Source organism: Aquila chrysaetos, chromosome 5 (assembly GCF_900496995.4).
Source record: "Aquila chrysaetos chrysaetos chromosome 5, bAquChr1.4, whole genome shotgun sequence".
Lineage (NCBI taxonomy): Eukaryota > Metazoa > Chordata > Aves > Accipitriformes > Accipitridae > Aquila > Aquila chrysaetos.
Genome location: NC_044008.1, coordinates 63,064,434 through 63,085,906, shown reverse-complemented (window position 1 = coordinate 63,085,906; position 21,473 = coordinate 63,064,434). Strand labels below are relative to the sequence as shown.

Here is a 21,473-nt window from a genome sequence, read left to right as displayed (position 1 = left end):
TTTGCACTTTACAGTTAAACAATTTAAACTCAGAAAACTGTAAAACATACTAGCACCTGTGTTAAACCCAGCTAAGCTTAACTACCATAGGAGAATAACATGTCTTTTTATCAAACTCTCCTGAGATCTGTTAATCGACCTGCTCACAATGGATTCACTGAGGATGAGAAATGGATCCCCACAATATAAAAGGACTTCATCTTTTGTTTTAGTATATATCTACCATATGGACAACTTAGCCATGGATTGATCTTAGTTATTTCAATTTTTTCAAACATTTTAGCTCCAGTTGAGGATGACAGAAGGCTTTGTGTGAGCTATTTCTGTAGACTCTAATGCACTTCAGGCAACTCTTCATGGCTAGAAATACTAAAACACTAGAACTAGACCTGTCCTCACCAGAAACAACATACTCATACCTATCTTCTACAGGCTGTTTCACAATGAGTGTTAAAACTGCATTAGCTGTCAAAAACTACATGCAGAGCAGAGTAGATTAGCCTGGTTGTCTCATCCTGGCTAAATACCACTTAAAACGCTTGTGTAAGGAGCAGCAGCTTGTGCAGGTAGTGCTGCCCTGGGCTGCCTCGGTGTTTCAAAGCACAGGATGCCTGTCTGGTTATGACTAAGCTGCACACTCCTGTAATATATAGAAGCAACAAATACAGGAGAAACTTCCCCAAGTAATTATCCTACAGAAGGTAGATTCTTCCTGACCAGACAAAACACAAACCAAGCAAACTCTATGTTAATACATGGAAAAGAAATTAGAAAAAAAACCTAGGTTATGGACGTGCTGGAGGTGCGTCGAAGCCCCATGCTCCCATTCTGCACACCTACGTCACTTCTGTTTGAAGCAATCCCCCCGTGCTCATAAGAATCAGAGGCAATTCTCAAGTTGTATTTAGCTGATGGAAAAGGTTGTAGAGCCACAGGTTTTAAAGCCAAAAAGGGCTTTTCTGCCACTCAGAATGACTTCCTGAGAAACGCAAGCCGAAGAACTGCATCCACCAAGATGCCTCCAGTCCAAATCCTTGGTTTAGCAGGAACAGAAGTGCCCAGCAAAGGTGGTGTCAAATACTGCACGCTGGTATCAGCAGAGGGAGAGGTGCCACCTCACTTGGTCTTGGGCTGCTCACACACACGCAAGGCTGTTTTCAGCAATACAGGCAGTAAACTGCCCAGAAGCATTCCACATGCCACCAGCATTACGGATGCTGCTGCTTCACTGACAGTGAATCCACCACCACCTCCTTCCAAAGGAGGGATGCTGCCTCCAAGTGGAGAGCCTCTCCCTTCTGAGAAGAGGGGATCTGCTTTCCTAGGAAGGGCTTAGCCACTAGTGGGCTGGCTGGAGAAGACGACTGTGGGTTCAGTGCCATGGGCAGCCCCATTTTACACTGCTCATTTGGCACCAGGCTTTACATCAGTACAAGGTAGAGCGGGAGCTAATGTCATCCACCCAAGAGAAATGGCTGCTACAAGCCTGAGCCCAGAAAATGTGCATTTCACCCAAAACAAAGCAGAAGAGACCGATCGAGAAGGTGCTGTGCCAGACACAGAAGCGGAGGCACCATGGTGAAAGAGACAAGTGCAGCACAGCAGGAAGAGGACACGACTGGTGTTTCAGAGGACATGGAGAAAGGTGACCTCAGGCTGCTGGAGAACAAAAGATTGGCTATGGATGAATATGGCTGAGGACCTGTTCAGATTTAAACTGCAGAAATGAAATTAGGCAACACATGCAGAAAATTTCCCTTTTCAGCACTGCCAACAAATGCAAAGTGCAGCTGAGGTACTTCCATATTATCGAGAGTGGCTCAGAGAAAGCAACGTGGATCCAGTGCTAGTGATGTGCATACATGAGGTGGAACTGGAACCACACCAGACCCTTACAAGCTAACTGTACTGAAAGCAAACATGGACTTACGCTACTGGCTGCAGGATCATTCAAAATATTGCTTCTGTTTTGACCAGCTTTATATACAAATTGGCACTGCGCTATATTCCTGTGTTATTGTACTTAGACTGCAGGGGATTGGATTTGTTCAAGAATGCCAGAATATTACTGACCACCTGAAGCCTTGTATTTATGTCCAATCACACCAATATTGTGAGTGTCTTCAGTTGCGCAGGTTACAATGGCCGGTGATGTACAGCAAAAGCAAATCGAAGTGAAACAACATGCAACCTTATTAGAGACATTATCATAACAAAAGCTTCACAATATACTTTGTGCATCTGCAGCATTGGGATGCGTGTGTTACCGAAAACTCGAACAAGTACAATACATTGTTATCCAATGTTAATTTAAGCATAAAAAAACTGTACAGGATCAAAAGCACCAAAGGAAAGACTTGATTTACTTGGTCTCCTGAAAGAAGGAGGGACATTCCACTGACTGAGAGGAGAGACTTGAAGTACACATAACCCAGCAACCGGGCACCGTTCTGTGACCAACTGCACAGGTCAAGGGCACTCATCCTCCCTGACCCTCAATGCAGAATGGTGGGCACTCATCTGAGAGCAAAGGCTGCAGCTCCGGCTGGGGGGTCTGCACCATCTACCCCAGTGGTGGCCGATGCCTTCACCCAGATGGAGCTGCTGAAGGGAGAGGCTGCAGTGCAGATCTCAAACTGCAGGAAGTGCCTAGACCTTCCTCCTGGGGCAGGGACAGACAGCATGGCCAAACAGCCAAAAACTCCCCCACCAGCACACACAGAACGAAGCGGGGGCCAATAATGCAGAAGAATCGAAGCTTGCAATTGCAAGGACCAGCAGAAGGAAGAGACTTCCCCTGACATCAAAAGGAAGTCAAAAAGGAAGCCTATAGAGGGTAGAAGCAAGGACAGGTAGCCTGGGAGGAATACAGAGAAATTGTCTGAGAAGCCAAGGATCAGGTTAGGAAAACTAAAGCCCTGATAGATTCAAATCTGGCCAGGGATGTCAAGGGCAACAAGAAAAGCTTCTATAGATATGTTGGTGATAAAAGGAAGACTAGGGAAAATGTGGGCCCTCTCCAGAAAGAAACGGGAGATGTGGTTACCTGGGACATGGAGAAGGCTGAGGTACTCAATGACTGTTTTACCTCAGTCTTCACTGGCAAGTGCTCCAGCCACACCACCCAAGTCGCAGAAAGCAAAGGCAGGGACTAGGAGAATGAAGAACCGCCCACAGTAGGAGAAGATCAGGTTTGAGACCATCTAAGGAACCTGAAGGTGCACAAGTCCATGGGACCTGATGAGATACATCTGCAGGTCCTGAGGGAACTGGTGGATGAAGTGGCTGAGCCACCATCCATCATATTTGAGAAATCATGTCAGTCTGGGGTACTTCCCACTGACTGGAAAAGGGGAAACATAACCTCCATTTTTAAAAAGGTAGAAGAGGAAGACCCAGGGAACTACAAGCCAATCAGTCCCACCTCTGTGCCTGGCAAGATCATGGAGTAGATCCTCCTGGAAACCATGCTAAGGCACATGGAAAACAAGGAGATGACTGGTGACAGCCAACACGGCTTCACTAAGGGCAAATCATGCCTGACAAATCAGGTGGCCTTCTATGATGAGGTTACAGCGTTAGTGGATAAGGGAAGAGCAACTGATGTCATCTACCTGGAATGGTGAAAAGCATTTGACCCTGTCCCGCACGACACCCTTGTCTCTAAATTGGAGAGACACGGATTTGATGGATGGACCACACGGTGGATAAGGAATTGGCTGGATGGTCGCACTCAAAGAGTTGAGGTCAATGGCTCAATGCCTAAATGGAGACCAGTGACGAGTGGCGTTCCTCAGGGGTCGGTATTGGGACCAGTGCTGTTTTAACATCTTTGTCAGTGACATGGACAGTGGGATTGAGTGCACGCTCAGCAAGTTTGCTGATGACACCAAGCTGTGTGGAGTGGTCGAGATGCTGGAGGGAAGGGATGCCATCCAGAGGGACCTTGACAGGCTTGAGAGGTGGGCCCGTACAAACCTCATGAAGGTCAACAAGGCCAACTGCAAGGTCCTCCTGCACATGGGTCGGGGCAATCCCAATCACAAATACAGGCTGGGTGATGAGTGGATTGAGAGCAGCCCTTAGGAGAAGGACTTGGGGGTGTTGGCTGACAAGAGGCTCAACATGACCCAGCAATGTACGTTTGCAGCCCAGAAAGCCAACCGCGTCCTGGGCTGCATCAGAAGAAGTGTGACCAGCAGGTAGAGGGAGGTGATTCGCCCCCTCTACTCTGCTCTCATGACACCCCACCTGCAGTACTGCATTCAGTTCTGGGGCCCCCAACATAAGAAGGACATGGACCTGTTGGATTAAGTCCAGAGGAGGGCCATGAAGATGATCAGGGGGCTGGAACACCTCTCCTGTGAAGACAGGCTGAGAGAGTTGGGGTTGTTCAGCCTGGATAAGAGAAGGCTCTGGGGACACCTTATAGCAGCCTTCCAGTACGTAACGGGGGCCTACAAGAAAGCTGGAGAGGGACTTTTTACAAGGCCGTGTAGTGATAGGACAAGGGGTAACGGCTTTAAAGTGAAAGAGGGTAGATTTAGATTAGATGTAAGGATGAAGTTCTTCACTGTGAGGGTGGTGAGGCACTGGAACAGGTTGCCCAGACATACTGTGGTTGCCCCATCCCTGAAGTGTTCAAGGCCAGGTTGGATGGGGCTTTGAGCAACCTGGTCTAGTGGAAGGTGTCCCTGCCCATGGCAGGAGGGTTGGAACTAGGTGATCTTTAAGGTCCCTTCCAACCCAAACCATTCTATTATTCTATGATTAAATTACCAGATGTTAATGCACATCTTGTAGGCATTCAAAAAAATGTCCAGGAACACCCTGCACATTTCATTCAAAATATTGCTGCCCATCTCTAGGACATACACAAAAACTCCTTAACCAGCAACTGGGATGCTTCAGCTTCTCAATGCGGAGTCCCAAGTTCCCAGTCAACAATCGAGCATGTCAAAAAGATGCCACTCAGCTGGGGCCACCCAGCTGGAATGCAGCTTGACTGAAAAGGACCTGGTGGACAAGATGAACATGAGCCAACAATGTGCCCTTGCTGCAAAGTAGGCTAAGAGTACCCTGGGCTGCATTAGGCAAAGCACTGCCAGCGGATCGAGGGAGGTGATCCGTCCCCTTGACTCAGCACTGGTAAGGCCACACCTGGAGTGCTGTGTCCAGTGCTGGGTTCCCCAGTACAAGAGAGACATGGTTATACTAGAGAGAGTCCAGTAAAGGGCCACTAAGATGACTGAGGGACTGGAGCATCCTCCCATGAGGAAAGGCTGAGAGAGCTGGAACTGAGGGAGCCTGGAGAAGAGAAGGCTCAGGGGGATCTCATCAATGTACATAAATACCTGAAGGGAGGGTGTACAGAGGACGAAGCCAGGCTCTTTTCAGTGGTGCCCAGTGATAGGACCAGAGGCAATGGGCACAAACTGACACACAGGAGGCTCCCTCTGAACATCAGGAAACACTTTTTCAACTGTGAGGGTAACCGAGCACTGGCACAGGTTGCCCAGGTAGGCTGTGGAGTCTCCATCCCCGGAGATATTCAAAAGCCACCTGGACATGGTCCTGGGCAAGTGGCCCTAGGCGGCCCTGCCTGAGCACAGGAGTTGGACAAGGTGACCTCCAGAGGTTCCTTCCAACAGCCGTCATTCTGTGATACTTAAAGCTTATCACATTACCACACTACAGGCAGTGGCCAAGTTTTGATGCAAGTTGCGCCTACACTAGTGAGAGAGAATGAAGAATGTCATCGCCCTCACATATCCTCATGTGACCCAGAGGACACTCTTCCTATGGACTGGGGACTGATCACGGGGACAGGTGCCTTGAGTAATTTCAACACAGCCAAAGATTTCCATAGAAATAGGATGTTGTGCATCAATAGCAAAGAAAGCAAACTCCTTGTATCAACTGAGCAAGGATATGTCCACAATCACACCAATGTCAGCACTGTGCTACTGACACATCTGTACTAGCTCTTCTCTCCTACCAGCAGAAGCTCCCCAAGGACTAATTTACCTGGCTTCCCGGGCATGTTTTGCAACTTGCAATGAATTTTTCATTGAATAATTTTATCAACTATTGAGCTTGTTGGTTTAAACTTGGCTCGGCTACACTCACACTGTGTAGGAGTCACTGCTGAGATCCTAAGGCAGACAAGGCTTTTTTCCTCTCCCCCTCTTGAGAAGGAAAGTAACAGGAACAGTTACTTTGAAAGAGCAATTAGTGTGGTCATGATAATGAACCAAACATTCCCAGCCTTACAGGTACTGTCTCAAACTAGATTAGCTGTAAAGCTTCCAGCAGACATGCAAGAAAAGGTGACTTTTTTTTCTTCTCAGACCTAAAAAACCCTCTAAACAGCAACACTTGGGGCCAAAGTCACACGGTTGCCCAGTGCAGTCCTATGGCTCAGCCCAACACTCCTCTCTTCTCACTAGAAGAACACGACTCAAGTGAAATCTTTGCAGAAACCCTAGCAATCATCTTTTTTTCTCCCCCACCTAGCAAGTAGTGCTCTGAGACGTAACAAATGGACATGCATAACCAGATCCTCTTCAACACAGCATCTTTGATGACTGACATGGAAAGCTCTGTGTGCATTTGCAGGAGTCAGGGCTCTCACTGGTGCAGTATGGAGAAACCACATGGCTTCATGGGGCCAGTGAGAACCTCACAAAGTTCAACAAGGCCAAGTGCAAGATCCTGCACCTGGATCAGGGCACTCACCAGTATAAATAAGGACTGGGGGATGAAGGGATTGAGAGTAGCCCTGAGGAGAAGGACTTGGGGATACTGGTGGATGAAAAATTGGACATGAGCTGGCAATGTGCGCTTGCAGCCCAGAAGGCCAACCGTATCCTGGGCTGCATAAAAAGAAGCGTGGTCAGCAGGTCAAGGGAGGTAAATCTGCCCTTCCACTCTGCTCTGGTGAGACCACACCTGGAGTAGTGCATCCAGCTCTGGGGTCCCCAGCACAAGAAGGACATGGACCTGTTGGAGCGAGTCCAGAGGAGGGCCACAAAAATGATCAGAGGGCTGGAGCACCAGCCGTGAACACAGGCTGAGAGAGTTGGGGTTGTTCAGCCTGGAGAGAAGGCTCCAGGGAGACCTTATTGCAGCTCTTCACTGCTTAAAGGGGGCTTACAAGAAAGATGGGGACAAACCTTTTTACCAGAGCCTGTAGTGACAGGACAAGGGGCAATGGCTTTAAACAGAAAGAGGGTAGATTTAGCTCGGACATAAAAAAGACATCTTTTACAATGAGGGTAGTGAGACACTGGAACATGTTGCCTGGAGAAGTTGTGGATGCCCCACCTCTAGAAGTGTTCAAGGTCAGGTTGGATGGGGATTTGGACAATATGATCTAGCGAAAGATGTCCCTGCCCATGGCAGGGGGGGTTGACTTGACGATCTTCAAAGGTCCCTTCCAACCCAAACCATTCTCTGATTTGATGATTTTATAATTCATCAGCCACTGAATCCCTTCTATAGCCAGTGTAACCATGAATATAGCCAGTGGTATAACTACCCCTTCTGCACTTTCCTCCAGGCCTTTCTGATTCTCTTCATTCTTCAGCCTCTACCAGACGCAACTTACTTCTCTCTTCTGTTGAGAAGTCAGGCTATGGACATGAAAACCATTTCAACTGCCATACATTGCAACATCAGTGCACATGGATTCTCCCCATTATTGAAAAAAAAAGGTTGATTTTTTTCTACCAAGGATCATTAGAGAACCACGTAACAGAGCAGTCCCCTCAACAGCTGCACTAGAAGAATGAAGGATGCTGTAACATCATGGGGAAGTGCAACACGCTGACGTGAAGGTCACAGCTTCATCAAGAAGAGCAGAAGCGAGCAGAGCGCTTTCGCATGGAGGACCTGACTCCATCACATGCACTACCTGGCATCAGTGCAATGAAGCCCCTGGCTCCATGCAAAGGCTGAAAAGCTGTCTTCTGCTTTTTCAGTTTTGTTCCTGTTTCATTAAACAGGCAATTTAATCTCACCTAATGGGCGCCAATAAACTCAAGCTAAGTCCTGTAGCCAGCAATCAACTTGTAGTTTTTTCATTGTTACAGGTTACATTATATACACAGACATACACAATAACAGAAAGATGTCCCATATGACTGAAGAACAAGAAGCAAACGATATGTGTTAAGATGCTGCCTGCTGAGGGACAAGCAAGACCAGTTCTCAGAGAACACTCTCCCTATCAGAAAATGCTTGCTGAACAAGTGAGACAGAATACACTAGGGAGAAATATTTGTGTAGTATTTTTTGCCTTTCCAAATCAAACTTTTCGTAGTCATAGAGGCTGCCACAGTAACTTGCCTGTTTACAGTTACTTTTCTGACTGCAAGCTGGGATACTTGTCTGTCTGCAAAATAAAACCTTGAACAGTTTTGCCCAGTTTGGTTTAGTACTCCCACGCCCCAAACTGTCAGCATGCGAGAGCTTAGCTCTGCTTCTCTGCATCAACAGCTCACTCTTCTGGAGAGGTCACCTGCCTTTCAAAACAGCCCAGCTGCCCTGCTGCTGTTCCTGAAGCTGTTATAATCTTCTTGCCAATCGTCTGATTGTGAGAGCCACCTACTCAACATTTAAGCTCCTCCACTAAACATTTAAGCTCCTCTAAAGAGGCTCAAATTGAAGTCTTTCACCTTTTAGGAGCAGGCAGAAGACGACTTCCCATCTGTAGCTCCATCCATCCCTGGAGGATCTGAATCCTGGCTCAGAGCAGGCGGTCCCAAGAGGATCTGCCTTTTGGAACTTACTTCCTTACTTTTCACCTTGAATTGCTGGAACAAACAGCTTTGTTTATACATGCTTTGCTGTAGGACTTCCTGAGAGAGGTTCAGTCTTTAGCAATGTCCCATGAGCTCTTATACTCCAGGGGATGGTGCAGCAGTGACCTGGATCGTTCACAGTTATTTGGGAACAGATCTGCTAAGCAGAGTGCGGGGGTGAGACAGGTCCAAACATACTGGTGAAATTCTTTTTTTCCCTTTCTGTGCTTCTCTGCTGTCATAGTTTCCTAGCTTTAAAAGATGTAATAAATATTAGAACATGTAATTAATATGACAAGACAGAAAACCTTATCCAAGCATACCAGCTCACACCCTGTGTACCTTTGAGGTACGTGACTTGGACCATCACCTTGGCAGCACGGGACCGAGGAGAGGGGAGGTTGCTTTCATCTCAAAAACAAATACCACTGATGCTGAGGGTGGGGGTAAAAGGGGATTCCAGAGACCAACATGATATAACCCGGAGTGACCTTACTGAAATCTTTGCCAGACAGAGCACGTAAGGTGCCCTGCCTGGCTGCAGACTGACAGGATTTTTGGACAAGACAAAGGGTGCAGCAGAAGCCAGGCTGACATTTGGGTTCTGATCAAGGTAGGCTTTAATATTATTTATGTATTTATACTTATATCCTGGGATGTGCCTAGAGCTGCACAGAGGTGACAGGCTTGCACAGCTCTGAACATGTTGCTTATCACCATCTGGCAAGACACTGTCTTGCCCAGAGACTTTTCTTCACAGCAGCTGACAGCCTTATCATCTGTATTTCAGCAAAGCTGGAAATTTTCAGCCAAGGCTGAGTCTCCACGCTTGGTAGGAGCTTGTACTGTGTGAACATGGACAATGCCTCCTGGCCCAAAATGGCTTTGTGTTTAAACAGATAAGAAAAAGCATAGCATGGGAAAAGGAAGGATTATTATCCTTATTTTAGAGATTAAGACTTAAAGCCAGAGGAGTGACCTGGCAAAATTACAGAGGCAGGCTCTCTAAGAAGCAGGAATTGAATATTCAGTCCCAGTTTTGGGCTTTAACTACAACATTGACCTTCCTTCTCTAACAGTTCCCTGGTAAACCCCGCAAGACTCTGCAAAGGCTGCTATGCCTGATAACATGCAAAGACGACCAGTGGCCAGTAGGTCTCTATTTTCCTTCTTCCCTTGAGTAGATGTACTGGATTTGTGCTGAAGTAGTGGAAAACTACTAGTCAGGCAAGGCTACATGTCTATCCCCCTATACTGTGCCAGCTTCAACACCAGAGCAATTACAGGAAGAGGAATAATCCACACCTGCAGGACAGCTGCAGGAGCTCCTGCTCTCTGGAGGAAGGGGATGCAGTAGTCAGGTTTTGACATTCATCTTATCCAAAACTCTTGTTCTTGCAAATGGACCAAATGCTTGCAATTCAGTACTGCTCTCCAATGCTATGATCCTCTCCTTGTGCCTGTACTGAACAGACTCAGCTCAGCCTAATGACTGGCCTCCAACCATGGCATAAGACTGTTGAGGCCAGCTTCCCAACTGTTTTTACTGGTCATCCGAAGCTAGATAGCAATGGGAGTGCCTGGGCAAAGCACAAGGAGATAGAAGGATACCTTCTGTGGCCCTGCAGTGTAATATCTACCTTAAATTACAGTAAGTAGATGCTAAAACAGTCACAAACATGCAGTGATTAACATCATATTCCTGGCCATGAACAGCTATAGTATGTCAGGATTAATGGTGGTCATCTGACATAGCTTTCAATGCTCTAATCTGCTCTTCAGTTGGAAGTACTCATCAAAGTATCACACTGAATAACCCACTCCACAGAACACACTATCTAGGTGCATAAAAGGGCCAAGCAAAATTACAGCCCCTAGGCTAGCTATTGCAGATGTTTCTCCTTTCAAGAACAGTCATGCAATTTTGGTCTCTGTCCCAAAAGGACAGAGCAGAACTGCAAAAGATGCAGAGAACAGCAAGAAAGATGATCAAAGGTCTGGAAGGGGTTCCGTGTATGACACAGGCTAGCACTTACCAGGCTGGGTAAGATGCGACAGAGGGGGAATATGGCAACTGTCCATAAAATCCTCAGTGGCCTGGACAGGATGGATAAAGATCAACTGTTTACCACCTCTTCAAAGAAAAAAACTAGGGGAAGCACTAGGGGCACCACTCAAAACAGCAGGATGAAAATTCAGAATGAATCAAGTTGATGGGCCTTCAAACAAGGGGCAGACAACCAAGGGAAGTGCCTCTCGGAGCACCATGGATGCAAAAAATGTACATGTATTCAAGGGCAAACTGAACACTTTCATGGAAAAGAAATCCAGTAAGAGTCACTGAGCACAAAGACAGCATATCTAGCTCAGAAGAGAGCTACATACAACTGAAGGCTAAGGCAAAGTATCACACGTGCTTCTGCAAGCAGATCCTGTGGACCACTGCCAGAGACAGAACATCCTGCTAGGAGTTTTGGTCTGACCCACCATGGTTGCCCTTGTTTTCTTACGTATCTGCAGGTATAAACCACTTCAAGGCAGATGCATGTCAATTGGGAGTCTCTGACACAGCCTGGGTATGTACATACATACATACATCAGATAACCTTATGGGGCGCTGTGACTACTATCACAGCAATCACCTTCATTACAGGGATACAGGTCCTCCACATGGTTGCATCTCACAAGCGCTGACATAAACCACATTTGTGTCCAAGTGCTGTGCCGCAGAGCTGCGCTGAACCCGGCAGCACACACTCTGTGTCGGGGAGCCACAGACCTGGAGCTCATCAAGAGAGAAGAAAAGCAGGAAAGAAGGAGAGACTGAAATACGCAGAGAGACATAACAATGCATGGGAATAGCATGTATGTGCTCAGTAGGACCCAGACATCTGGGTTTCCTGGTTAAATACCCTTGATTAAAAGCGGAGAGCTAAGAAACCTAACATAAATAACATTCCCCTCTTTATGCAAGTTGGAAACTGCAAAGAAAAAAAGAAGGTAAAAACCAAACTCTGCTATGAATGAAGCAAGTTTGGAGTGCCCACCTCTCTGAAGAGTGCGCCATAAAACTGAACAATATACGGGCAGTCACTGCTTCGCATTACTACATCAAGGTCCATCAGAAGCTGCTTCTGTTCTTTTTCATCCACTGTCGACCGAATTCTCTGAAAGAGGAAGAGTGGCAGAGACTTTATCACTTACATGCCATTACTGTATCCTCAGACCCGCTTCTGGAGAAGCATGCCAGGGACCCCAAACCCATGGCTGAGCAGGCAATCCCCAAGGCATGCTCAAACACACTCTAGAGAATTAAGCTGCGTTCTCAAATAAGAAATATAACTGAAAACCCCTAAAGCCATTTAATTCAGACTATAAAATCCCCAGTCCTCTCATGAGCATCAACACTCTCAGATGAAATGTCAGAATGAAATTAAAAAGCAGAGATTTCATTGAAAACTACAGCAAAACAACACATTCAGGCTTTCATTTCAAAACAAATTCCCACACAGTTCTTAGCCATGTTGGACAGGGCTTGAAGGCTGTTTTGAAATTTAACCAAGGAACATTATGTTTAAAATTTCTAAGAAAAGCACAGAAGACAAAAAGTCTCCTTCCATCATGCCTCCACCATGGCTGGCACGGTGAAAAGGGACCATCACGTAACCGAGGGAACACATTGCTCTGGTAATGCTAATGGTGAGCAATAGTCCCGTGAGCTCTTCTCATAAAACTAACAATTCTTTACCTAGTACTAGCCTAGGGAACATTAACGCTATATAAAAGATACTTTATATATATGTATATATGTATAAAATATATATGCTACATGTATATAAAGATATATATGTATACACACACTATACTTTATATATACACTATATATAAAGGAAAGTCTTATTTGGGCTTAAAACAACAATGCAAGTTTGAAAACAGAAAACTGTACGTGTTCAAACATGAACCTTGCTAAATGAAGGATGGAGAAGACCATCCCCAGTTTTTCATGTGATTTTACAGACATATTTAACATCTTGCACTAATTAATGCATTCCCTGAATCACAGGTGAGGAAATTGTGATCCTGAAGGTGTGACTCGTGTTGAAAAATCTTTTAAAAAAAAAAAAAAACCAAGAAAAAAAATATTTGGCAAGAAGTCCAAAGCAACAGAGGTAGCCTGGACCCTCCTTGAGGAGAAAAACTACTTGGCTATCCAAGAAAGAAAAATTATTCAAGGTTGTGGGAAAAATCTGCAAGACACCATCACCCACTCTCACCGACAATACTGCCCTGTGAGCAACTGCTGGTGGCATCAAGACCACACACATTAGCAAGCACAAGACTAAGTATATGAAAGTATTTTCAAGGTTGGCCATTCATATAGCACCATTTGAGAAACAGTGCATGATAATGTACCTTAAGACTACTTTGTGATGACCCACACAAAATGAGGACAGTATTGACACTATAATTTTCCTTACCTTTGGTGTATCCTGATATTTTGGTATTTCACCACTCGTTCTTAATGTTCTAGTAGCTCTAGTTTGGCCTAGACCAGTAATTGTCATGTTCATATTGCCCTTTTCCCCCCATTGAATTCTAGAGTACTTGGGAAAACTGGCAAGAGATTTGCCCAGCACACCCACAATCTGTAACATCCACACCCTGTGATGCCACTGAGCGGGTGGGATTTTGTAGTCAGAACAGAGCAAGAAGATTGCTCAACGGACTAGTAATGAAACTAAAATGCTTCACCTCTAGGTCACTGGTTCAAGTCTGTTTCACAGAAGTTCAGACACATCGATGAAGGAAGCCTGATGAGTTTGATTATTTCTTTGTCTTGTGTCTACACCATATAAAGCTCTGCAACCCCCTGCTGAGATATCAAAGGCTGAGCAGATTGAAAGTCTCCTTCTAGGTCGCACACCATCAGCACTGTGTGAAATGATAATGCTGTTGCTCTGACCTCGATAAAAGATGATGGATGCCAAAGCCACCATGGTGGGACCTATGAGGAATAGTTTAGTCTCTCACTGAGATGCTACCCACACCTCTGAAAAGTTCACCGCTGGTGAGGAGCAATACCAAAAGGCCCTTTTCTCCATATTGTAACTCGCATCTCCCTTCTGTGCCAACTCTGTATGTGTCTCCAAAAAGCCTCTTTCCTGGTCATCTGGGAGTCTCCCCAGCCCCCACTCTGCATTCCCCTTGCATCTGCACAATCCTGTCACAATCATCCCCACAGTGTGCTCCTCAAACTCCACAACTTCCCCTGAGAGCATCTCCTCCCACCTCTGACATTTCCTTCTCTGCTGTTACTTCTCCAACTCTGGAAAGCATGTGAAATGTGTTGTATGGAGGAGGTGATTTTAACAGCACCCCAGAACACTAATGAACCCAAAGATTCCTCCTTTTCCCAAACACAATCTCCCCAGGGAGAAAGAGAAAGGGCAGGCAGAAGACCCAGAGGACAGACAGTGGGTCAGCTATAGGGCAGAGCATCCAGGCAGACACAGGAGCCAAAGGACACCTTGAGAAGCCAGCATGGAATCACCAACAAACACTGCTTCAGGGAGTGAGGTTAATGACATGATGCAAGACTGGGAGGTCTCATACAAGAGCGCTAGAGACTGGAGATTGGCAAATTCAAGAGGAGGGGAAAACTATCAGGACCAGCATGCAGCATAGCACTGAGCTGGGGTCAGCCCAGGCTGTAAAAGGTGGCTTTGTTTAGCTGGAGTGCACCAGGGAGTCTGTTGCAGGCCAGCGGTCCCAATTTACCAGCTAAGGAACGAGTGTTCACCAGCAAGACAAGGAAGAAACAGCAAAAGGTAACTGAAGTCAACAGCAGCCACTACCCAAATAGAACACGAGCCACAATGACCATCTGCTATCTAGCTCCAAGGCAGACTGCAAGACAAGCAGCTACCACAGACAGACTGCCCCAGGAACATGGGAGAGAGCAGGGAAGGAAGACACAAGGTGAGGCAACAGCCTGAAGACACCATTTAAGACAGGGATGCACAGGTCTGACTTAGCTTCAGGTCCTACACCTCTCAGCCTGGTCACTCTACTGCATGTAGTCACTGACATGGCCAAACAAGCCACGTATGGAAAAAGCAGTTTTTTGTAGTAGAGGCTTATGGAAAGCCTCTTCTTTAGCAGTTCCTTGTTGGCCTCAAACTTAAACTGCATCAAATCCTCCAGGAGAAAATGCTCCAGCCCTTTTAATACCAACACATGTTAGGACAAAGCCTTCTGATATCAGGAACAAGAGCCTGAAAGCTATGCCCTGGGCAGCATCAACAGCAAAAGGATAAGCTATGCTGTGGATTGGACCACATTCAAACCCAAAAGCAGACAGATCCCAGAAACCGGACCCAAAACAGAAGAGACATCACCCAGCCCCAATATGCACACAAAAAGATTCAGGTGCAGTGGGTAGTGACCAGTTAAAAAAAGACAAGGAAAGAAAAGAAAAAAAGAAAAAAAGCTATAAACACCAGACTGAAAACCAACTCCTTGAGTTGCGAGACAACAGTGTTGTCCTGCATACCAGGCTCACAGGTGTCCTCAGCAGAAAGCACAGCACAGCAGTGCTTCGCAGTGCCACTGGAGGGCTGGTGCTCCCAGGGGATGGCAGGGACTGAGGACACCAAACCAGCAGGAAAAAGGGGGTTTGCCCACTCACTGCTGAGGATGAGAATATTTATCTACCCATCCAAAACACATTTATTGCTGACAGAAGTATGTCAGGTCTTCCACTGATCACAACTAGCTTCCCACCTCCTACAATAAGGTTCTCACTCTCTCTCACCATTTCCTTTTAGCCCTTACTCATTCACTCCTTTCCCAGTGTACTACCAGCAGGGCTTGGAGCACTGGTTTCCCCAACTCTCAGTCAGCTATCCAAACAGATGCACAAAACAGAAAATTCTGCTCAATAAACCATAAGGAGTCAACTTGGGAGAGGGTACCTAATTGCGTGAAGAATGGAAATGATGATTTGCAATAAAGCAAGCTTGCAAAAAGCCCCAAGACTTCTCTTCAGAAGTCATACGGGAAATCGGAAGGACAGAGAAACTTGCCCCTTGGCTGAGCGTAATACACTAATGTGTCATTTTGGCGGGCTTTTATGGGCTATCAGGCATCCAGGTAAGGATGGAGACATTATGGAGGTATAAATAAATGTTAAATTTCTGCTCTCAGGGATATCTGATACTTAGCAACCTACTTCAGCTGTGAGACTGCCATCAGAGAAAACCTGTGAAAGCCAAAGACATTAACATCTGTTTTAAAGCTATGGATGAAAGAGTAAGCACTGACTACTACAAGTCAAAATGATGTAAAAGAGGCACTGTGCTCTGAACAAGAAATGGTTCCACAGCTTACTGGCTTCTCCAGGAAGAACAGGGATCTTTAATGGACATAGGCTTGACCTCCTGAATTTTACATATCTCTGTTAAGAGACAGTGCCTTGGCCAGCTTCTCCGATTACCCAATTGATCTTGAAATTGCTTCTGATTTTCTTAGGACAAGTTTGGAGCAGAAGAAGTGGAAGACAACCTGTAGTCTGGTCAAAAATACTGCTAGACTAAAGAGGAAACAAGAAATCAGCAACAATGTCTGAAGACATTGGCTGGAACTGGAGACGAGACTAGGCAATATCGCAGAGTGGGACTAAATCAGCTAGGCTGATTTATACAATAGATATTGGAAGATACAGAAAATTATGGCATACGGCTGAAAATCACTACATCTTTTGGGATGGGTGAAAACCAAACACAAGGACTGTGGACAAAAATGCCCTCTCCCCAGCTGGCTTACTCTCCTAGCTGTAACTATTTCTGACAGAAAAAGATTTCAATTAAAAAGAGGTACAAAATGTTTCCATGGGGCCATGACAGGAAGCTTGAAGGTCAACCAAAGCACAAAACACTCTACTTGTCTCTTGACGGTGTATTTTTCAGCTAGTTGAACTGGCTGAAAAGGAACTGGCAGAAGCTGCTAATACTGTACCCCAAATATCGGAGGTGCTCCCTGCTGCAGGGCAGAAAGGACCTGCCTGGCCCCCCAGGGGGGCTAGGGGGGCTGAGGGGGAGAGGAGCAGGAGGCAGAGGTCTCCTGCCAGCCACCTGCACGCTCAGGCCATCACTGCTCAGGCTCCTGACCCGCACAGGTACCACCTAAGAGTTGGAAGGTTGCCTATTTTAAATACTCGCTTATTTATCTTGTGAACTCTTCAAACAAGAACCCTTCTTAGCTTTTGAGAGGCCTTTTTAAGTACCCTGGCTAATAAAACCCACGCCAGGTATTACATGGCAAAAAGCAGTGTCCTGCTCCAACAGGGAGAACACTCCCCAGCTTTCATTCCAGTTTGGGCTTTTCTTAATTTATGTATTTTTATACCAGTCCGGAAAAACCAAGTATGCCAAAGGTCTTTTAAAGCACTTTTTTTGTGTGAACTATCACCAGTGCCAGAGGGAAACCTCAGGACAGAAAGAAACCCCCCAGCTGCCTGGTGAGCTTCCCAAGAAAACCATTTCACCCAAATAAAATGGGACTTCTCTACAGTTCCTCCAATGTGCCAAAGACAGTCCTGTTCCTTGAATTTGTGGTACCCTCATGAAACAAGATGCACAGCCCCCTGAGGCAGCTGGGACAGCACCATGAGGTGATGTCGGAGGGCAAATACAAAAGCAGGCTGGAGAACTACACATACTGTGAAGTCTCTGGGATAAACCCAGGAGTGACAGCATTGGAGCAGACCCTGAGAGGGGACCAGGGCTCTCCAAAGAGCGAAGAAGCCCGGGAGATTATTCACAAGTCACTTATGAACTGCCACAGACTGGGCAAAAACAGACTAAAGAGAAAACAAGTAACCAGAAGCAAAGTCAAAGGACACTGGGTAGAACTGGAAGCCAGACCAGGCAGTATTGCAGAATGCTGGTGCTGCAGGCAAATGCCAGCCAGGGCAGGGACTTCTTCAAGGAAAACAAAGAGCCCAGAAGAGAAACCTGCCAAGGACATGAGGAGTTCATGTACAAACTGGCCTTGCAATTGTGAGTTTGCAGAGACAGAGCTGGCACTGGACAAAATTAGGCTGTTCTCTTTCCCACCTGGAAAAGTCTTGAGCTTATATGCCAATAAATCCTCAAGAAAATGCATACTTTTTTTCCAGTGAGGGAAGACTGCAATGCCAGCTGACCCAGAGCAAACAGGTACTTTGCATCTCTAGGATTATCTGAGAGAGGAAGGGACCTAATGAATAGGAGGATCGTCTGTTACTGAGATTCGGAAAACATAATGCAACATTTTCGAGGGGCAAAAATGAGAAAGGTTTGAACACAAATCCTCTGAGTTGGATTCCTCTTTCCTTTATCCTCTTCCCCTCTTCCTGATGGCTGTAGGAAGAGGCTCTCTATGGCAGAAAGGATAAGGGATGCAAAAGCATCACGCCAAAACCTGCAACTGTTTGCCTCCAAAACCAACCCGCTGCAGCTGGCAGCCTCACAAATGTGAGGTCCCTGCTCCTGCAGCCCCCTCCAGCCTGTTCCTGAAGAGGCACATAATGTCTTTTTGTTATTTCAACAGGTATTCATAGAGGTACAGAATGACAAAGGCTGAAGGAGAGGGAGGAGCAGGACTGGGGACAAGAGCTCATCATCCGAGCCTCTCCCCAGCAATGCTCCGCCAGCTGAAGCTTTGCTGCAGTGGTTTCATGCCAGCGACACAACGAGGCTCATTTTCCTCCTTTGCTGCTGACGCTCGAGCACAGATGAAAGCTTTCTGACTCATCCAGGGGCCTGGCAGCCCTGCCGGTGGGAGCAGCTAGACAGCCTCGTTAAAGGTGCCAGGATTACATCTGCCAGGATCCATATGTTGGCTGGTGAGGCAAAATGCATAAAAGGAAAAAATGAAAGAAAAATGGTGTCTCCACCTGCAGATCTCAAGTTATTTCAGTGATATTTCAGCACTCAGAAATTATTTTCCTGCAGTGGTAAGAAATATAGACAGGAAACATAGCAAAAAGGCTGTGCTCGAGGAGCCCCTGGGGACAGCAGGAGCCCGTGTGCCCTGCCGGCACTGGTGCCACACGCAACAAGTGGGGAGAAAGTGGAAGGCTAAATTAAACCACGCTTCAAGGAACCAAAGCCTGTTCCTTGTGCAAAGGTGTGACAGGCTGGAAAAAGCCAGAGGAAGGAGCTGGAAACAGGATTTGAGGGTATGCTCCGGCAGCTGCATCTGCAGAGGCTGAGAGGTGAGCAGGACAAGTGCCCAGAGGTACCAGGCTACCTCAACACAGCAGGAGCTGCCATCAGCCAGAGGAAGACTCCAGGATGGGCACAAGAGCAACATTTCACACTGCACGCTTGTGGAACAAGGAGAATTTGAATCTGCCTATGGCAGAAGGGGCTGACAAGCCACAAGGGATGCAGCCTGGTCATGGTAGCTGCAAACAGGACTTGGCCCTTCCACAACTGAGGTAGGAAGATACCTGACTGTGCTGGAAATTTGCAGCAGTGGTAGTGGAAATTTGGGTAGTGGTGGAAAAGGATGGAGGAGCAGCTGGGGGAGGCCCCCGTTCCAATTTTCTCTGCATCTAATTAGCAGTTTCTGGAGCCATCTCTGTGTTTCACTCATCAGTACAGAACAGCCAACTTTTGGCTTGTGGCCTCCATAAACCTATTTCCTACTGCTGAATATCCTTCCAAGGACGATTTGCCTGCTGCACTGATGTTGCTCTTGGGGAAGCACAGGAGAGGGACAGCAGTACCACCAAATAACTAGAGACACTGGCTTCACAAGCCAGCTAGTTGCAGGGCAGCATTCCTGATGCCCTGCACACAGCATGGTGACACACCACAGAGTTGCAAGCAGATGTCATTGAGATCATTGCCAAGACCTCAAATCACCAGACTGACACATTTTCTTCTCAAATCACGATCCCCCTTCTAAACCTTCTCGACCTTCTCTTACAGAAGGGCATTATGCTGAAGGAGAAGAAAACAAGTTAAGTCCCTGCCTGTAGAGCAAGGAGAGACCGTGGAGAGCAGCTGGTTTTCCTGAACACAGGTGGGGAGCTGGGGCTTCTGCAAGCTGTCAGGACACCACAGGCTTGAGGGAAGACAGAGGGAGCAGGAGGTGGACAGCCCCAAACATGGACAGCCCACAGGGCAGATTTAAATAGAACAGGAGAAGGAAGATTAATGCGTAACCTCGGCTGCCCCAAAAGCAACAGCAATCTGACAAAAGGCTGAATAGTTTGGAATGAACTAGTTGCTAGTCCAAGCTCAGCCCTGTCCTGAAACCTCATCTCAAATAACTACCATCCAAGCTGTGGAATAGCTGCTGCTGCCTTGGCTGTTCCACCCACAGGTCTTCTTTGCTCAATTTTGTGTTTTATCCCCACTGGGACAAACAGAACAGTCCCTTGCCACTAACATTTTAGAAATGATGTGGTTGCCCAGACCCTCCAACCTTCCTTCTCCTGCAGGCCTACCCATGCCCGCCCCAGGAGAGTGGATTCAGGGAGAAGAAGGTGGCACTATCCCAGCCCACAACATTGACATTTCAAAGTTTAGACACTGTAAACCTATCAGGTTTTACTTGTTTAAAAGTGAGCACCCAAGCCCAGCACCCCCCTGAGGCTCAGACCACCTCTCTTCCCTTGGGAAAGCCAGGTCAACATGCTGTGCAATGTCATCTCCAACTGTGTGCTTCAAGAACACGCATTGGTGCCTTCTGCCTCCCAGATGGGAGCTGTACCTGCATCACAGACTCTCAATGCTGACAAGATTATCCTACAATGCTGAACGCCCCTTGCGCAAACACAGTCTGGGACCACAGAATTTCTGTGCCATCCTTCTCAATGATGTTAGCTAATCCAACAAAGTGCTCTTCTCAGCACAGCCGTACCCACTGCAGAGTTGCGGATAACAAAGCCGCTCAGCTATAGGTATGTATTTTTTTACCCATGGCTATCATGATTATAGCAGCAAAACTATAGTTACCTGGGTCACACACCCTGGGTTTGAGAAGCTGAGGGTGCCCAGGCATCATTTCACTACATCTGCAGTTTTCAACCTATCATCTGCAAACTCCATCTACAAGTTCCACCAAAGGCAACTAAGAAAAACAAGCCTTTAGCTACAGGTAGCCTCTAGCTCTACTGGAAACTTTAGGGATTCAAAACCAGGTTGAAACACCACTGCATGGTGATCCAAACCACTAAGAGACCTGGCCAGTGATCCCACCGCTGTGAGGAAGTCAATATTATGGAGAAAATCAAAGGATGGTGGTTACTTCAGTAACCCAACACACTAGAGACAAGTATGAATTACATTCACAGCAGCGAGAGCTGGGGCTGAGACATGTCTACCTGGCATGTGAGACCAGCAGGACTGAACATTTCCAGATCAGCTCAGGGAATATTCCAAAGAAGACAGCGAGAGTTGGGAAAGAGAGCAACACAGACTCCTACACACCTCACTTATACTCTTTCATGGGAGCCATGGGAGCACTGACAGTTGATATCAACAACAGAGATAAAAGATTGATGTCATTAGCTACCAGGCAGCAGCAAGCAAAGAAAAGGATGAGGATGAGAGAGAGAGAGAGAGAGAGAGAGAAAGAGAGAGAGAATAGCTGCTGCCCACCTCACCCAGCTCG

At 46.7% G+C, this 21,473-nt stretch overlaps 1 protein-coding gene across 5 annotated transcripts in view; it reads right to left on the bottom strand.

Annotated features, from left to right (window-relative positions):
- MAP2K4 (mitogen-activated protein kinase kinase 4) overlaps nucleotides 1-21,473 on the bottom strand; it is a 108,008-nt gene that overhangs the window by 26,822 nt on the left and 59,713 nt on the right. For all 5 annotated transcript variants that reach the window (XM_030013726.2, XM_030013727.2, XM_030013728.2 and 2 more), the window contains one exon: nucleotides 11,852-11,971. In XM_030013726.2, the coding sequence (XP_029869586.1) occupies nucleotides 11,852-11,971 (120 nt within the window). The remainder of the gene's footprint in view (nucleotides 1-11,851; nucleotides 11,972-21,473) is intronic.